This window comes from Tinamus guttatus, unplaced genomic scaffold (genome assembly GCF_059628265.1).
Source record: "Tinamus guttatus ecotype Peru unplaced genomic scaffold, ASM5962826v1 Tinamus_guttatus_pri_ptg000546l, whole genome shotgun sequence".
NCBI classification, from domain to species: domain Eukaryota; kingdom Metazoa; phylum Chordata; class Aves; order Tinamiformes; family Tinamidae; genus Tinamus; species Tinamus guttatus.
Window position 1 is genome coordinate 2,352,997 of NW_028289080.1, and position 4,393 is coordinate 2,357,389.

The 4,393-nt window shown below is 66.1% G+C and overlaps 1 protein-coding gene across 1 annotated transcript; it reads left to right on the forward strand.

Moving 5' to 3' along the window:
• The first annotated feature begins 369 nt into the window (after window positions 1–369).
• Window positions 370–2,484, forward strand: MPEG1 (macrophage expressed 1). Its single transcript, XM_010214224.2, has one exon. The coding sequence runs from the start codon at window positions 385–387 to the stop codon at window positions 2,482–2,484; it is 2,100 nt and encodes a 699-aa protein (XP_010212526.2). The 5' UTR covers window positions 370–384.
• Window positions 2,485–4,393: the final 1,909 nt, after the last annotated feature.

The window sequence follows — 4,393 nt, forward strand, 5'->3', positions numbered from 1 at the left end:
TGGGGCTGGGCCCGGACCGTGAAAGAGCCGGGGGCCCCCGTGGGGAGACGCAGCAGCAGAAGTCCAGAGGAGTCCCACAAGCATCAGCCAAGGGCGACCCTTGCAGCAGGACACCAGTGAGGAGAAGGCCCCATGCGAGGTTCCTCCTCGGGGGTCTCCGCAAGGGCAGCATTCACGGGGAGAGGGAGAGCTTGTGAGGGGAGAGGCCCTCCCTGTCTCAGCTCTGCCCGGGGACTTCCCACTTTGGGCAGCTTCTCCTTTCTGTTTTGCTAATCCAAGCCGCCTAAAGAGGAAGCAGGTAGCAGCTGCATCCCCAGCCAGCTCATTTCCCAGGCTGCCACCTCGCCGCTCAGACGTCCGACGGGGTCCGGTGCCGCTCCAGCCATGAGCCGAGCGCTCTGGGGGCTCCTCCTCTCCTGGATCACGGCAGCTCAGGTGAGAGGGATGCAGCAGGTCCAGGAATCACCATCCCCTGCGGGGTTTCCAGGGTGCAAGAAGGCCATGCAGCTCTCAAGCCTGGAAGTCCTGCCCGGAGGGGGCTGGGATAACCTCAGGAACTTGGACATGGGCAGAGTCATGAACTTGGGCTACTCGCTATGCAAGACCACAGAAGATGGGTCCTACATCATCCCAGATGAGGTCTTCACCATCCCTCGCAAGCAGAGCAACCTGGAAGTCAACTCAGAGATCATTGAGTCCTGGAAGGATTACCAAAGCACCACCTCTGCCTCCATCAACATGGAGCTGTCCCTCTTCTCCTCCATCAATGGCAAATTCTCATATGACTTTCACCGGACCAAGACTCACCAAGTCAAGGACCAGGCGGTCACCACCCGAGTCCAGGTCAGGAACCTGGTCTACACCGTCAAAATCGACCCAGGAGCAGCCCTGGACAAGAGCTTCAAGAAGCAGCTGCTGCTGATTGCCAGCCACCTGGAGAACAACCAGACGCGGATGGCCGATTTCCTGGCGGAGCTGCTCGTGCTCAACTATGGCACCCACGCCATCACCTCCGTGGACGCCGGAGCCACCTTGGTCCAGGAGGATCAGGTCAAGGCGACCTTCGTGAAGGACAGCTGGGCCACGCGGAGCGCGGTCACCGCCTCGGCCGGCGTGGCCTTCCACAGCATCATCGAAGCGAAAGCCCAGGGCTCCGAGGACGTCAGCTCTGCTTTCACCAAGCAGTACATGGAGAACCGCACCAACTCCAGGGTGGAGAGCATCGGCGGCATCCCCTTTTACCCGGGCATCACCCTCCGCACGTGGCAGGAGGGCACCAGGAACCAGCTGGTGGCCATTGACCGCTCGGGGCTGCCCCTCTCCTTCTTCATCAACCCGAACACGCTGCCCGAGCTGCCCACACCCACGGTGCGGCGGCTGGCGCGGCGCGTGGAACAGGCCATCGGCCGCTACTACACCTTCAACACCTACCCGGGCTGCACGGACGCCGCCTCGCCCAACTTCAACTTCCACGCCAACGCCGATGATGGCTCGTGCGAGGGCGCCGGCGCCAACTTCACCTTGGGCGGCGTCTTCCAGGAGTGCGTGCAGCTGAGCGGCCCCGACGCTGGCGCGCTGTGCCAAGGCCTGGAGCAGAAGAACCCGCTCACGGGGGGCTTCTCGTGCCCCGATGGCTACGCGCCGGTGCGGCTGGCCGTGCAGGAGCGCGAGGAAGGCTACAGCCACCTGGAGTGCCACGACAAGTGCGTGCTGGGCGTCTTCTGTCACCGCGTGTGCCGCGACGCCTTCTGGCTCTCGCGCGTGCAATTCAGCACCTACTGGTGTGCTGCCCACGGCCCCGTGGCGCCGGGCAGCGGCTACCTCTTCGGGGGCCTCTTCAGCGCCCGCGGCGCCAACGCGGTCACGGGCGCGCAGTCTTGCCCGGCAGGCTACTCGGCGCTGCGGCTCTTCGACGAGCTGCGGGTGTGCACGAGCGCGGACCTCGAGGTGGGCAGCCGCTACGCCGTGCCCTTCGGCGGCTTCTTCAGCTGCCAGGAGGGCAACCCCTTGGCCGGCGGCGCCCGCCGCTGCCCCGCCGGCTTCAGCCAGCACCCGGCGCTCATCAGCGACAGCTGCCGCGTGGCCTTCTGCGTGGCAGCCGGCGCCGTGACAGGGGGCGCGCTGCCGCCCGCCCGCCTGCCGCCCTTCACGCGCCCGCCCGCCGCGCTGCCCGCCACCGACACGGTGCTCGTGAGCAGCGGCGCCGGCGCCTGGGTCAAGGAGGCGCAGGGCCCCGCGTGGCGCCTGGCGCAGCCCAGCGAGGCCAAGCAGGCGGCCGCCTCCGTGCGGGGCGCCGGGCTCACGGGTGGCGAGGTGGCCGCCGCCGTGGCCGCCGGCATCGCCACACTGGCCGCCGCGCTGGGCCTGGCGGCCTACGGGCACCGGAGGTGCAGGGCCAGGGGGTACCGGGCGCTGGGGGACAGTGAGGGGCTGGCTGGCAGCGGCGCCGCCGCCGAGGGGGACCAGGAGGAGCTGGCGGCTTGAGCACGTCGGCGGCCGCCACAAAAACGGGCCCCCGCGCTCTCACGTATATCTATTTGCATAGATATACAGGCACACGCAAAGAGGCACGGAGCAGCTTTATTTTGCAGCCGGCAACCCATTGCACAGGCGACACGGCATTAAAAATATATATAGATATAAGAATAAAAAAAGTTATTAAAAAGTAAGGCTGCCCCATAGCAAAGGCATCGAGCCAGCATCTGGGGTTGGGGACCTCCCTGTCCTTGCTGTCCCCCCGCTGCTGGGCTCGCAAGGGTTCTGCATAGCCCCAGCTCTGCTGTTCTGGTCGTGGGGCCGGTGGGGACACAGCAGGGGCTGCCTGCGCTGCCCAAAAAGGGGGGGAAAGGGATTTTTTTTGCTGCTTTTTGTTGTTTTGTTTCCCCCACCCAAGGCAGAGCCACCCCCGCCGCCAGCAGCCACACAGACGGACAGAAGACGAGGGACGGGACGGGCGGCACAGAGACAGGGAGCGTCCCCCCGCCAGCCGTTTATTGTCCCCTCCGGCGGGGCGGCACCGCGCACACGTGGCACTGGGGGGAAGGAGGACGGGCAGGGGGCGAAGGAGGAAGGACGACAACGATGACACAATGGTTTACAGCAGGACACGGCCTCCCCGCACGCCCTCCGCCCTCCTCTTCCTCACTGCCTGCTGCAGCCCCCCAGGACACAGTGGGAAACTCAACGGGGAAAGGGGAAAAACCCGGAGGGGACGAAACCAAAGGGCTACGAGGGGGTGGCCTCGAAGGGAACAATTGGGGACGAGGGGGGAGCAGCCACCCCATGGGACAGAGGGGGACAGGGCCAGCCCCGCGTTAGGGCTCCGTGCCCATCACTCGCAGTGCCAGGGTCTGGCTTCAGCATCGCTTCCTTCGAGTGCCTTCGCCCCCTTCTATGTACATAGATACGACAGAGCCCCCAAAAGATGAGGTATATAAAACGCAAGGCGGGGAGGCCCCCGTACGAACGGTTCAGAGAACCCACTGCAGGACGGGTGGCATGGGGGACCCACTGCCACCGTCACCAGCTTCTGCCTGCCCCAGAGCCCCGCTGGTCCCGATGCGAAACGGGGACACGGTGACCCCGCGGGGCACCGCTCAAGACACGGCCAAACGGAGCAGGGGGTGGGGGCCGGGCACACACGGACCCAGAACTGGCCACAACGGACAGACGGACGGGGTGTCCCCCGCTCCATGGACACAGGAGACCGGTTGGGACACGCCGGACAGGACAAATGAACGAACGGACAAGACAACTGCGGGATGGGGCCAGGCCACAGTGAGGGGGACGTTGAGGCTGGGGGGATACGGCCCCAGCTGCTCCCAGGGACCCATGGTCTCACCCCACAGGATGTGGGGACAAGAGCTGGAGACAGGGATGAGGCCAGGCCGGGCACGTCCTGACAGGTGAGGAGGGACAGGACGGGGCTGGCCTGGCCCCAGCGCCGCTCCGGCTCCTGGCGCGACAGTGGCGGATGCTGACACACGGATGAGACGCCGGGGCTGGTTCGAATCCTCGTGGCTCCTGGGACACTGACACTGGCTCCATGGGGCCAGACAGCTCCCTCACTGCCGCCAAGGAGGCCATTCCCAGACTTGGGCCCTTCACTCGCCCTCCTGGAGCTCACGGCCACCCCAAACTCCAGGGAAGGGAAGGGGTTGTCCAAAAAGACCTTCTCCCGTGTCCCCCGCAGGCCCCAGCGCGGGGCTGCTCCCACGGACCGAGCGCCAGGGCCAGAAGCTCTCCAGCTCCTCCATGCGCAGCTCCAGCCCGGCTTCTCCGACAGCTCTGCCCTCGGAGCAGCATCCGGTGGGACAGGAGAGGAGGCAGAGAGCCCGGACACGGGGAGGCAGAGGCAGGTACCCAGGGCCGTCGGCCCCTTTCCTCACCTCCC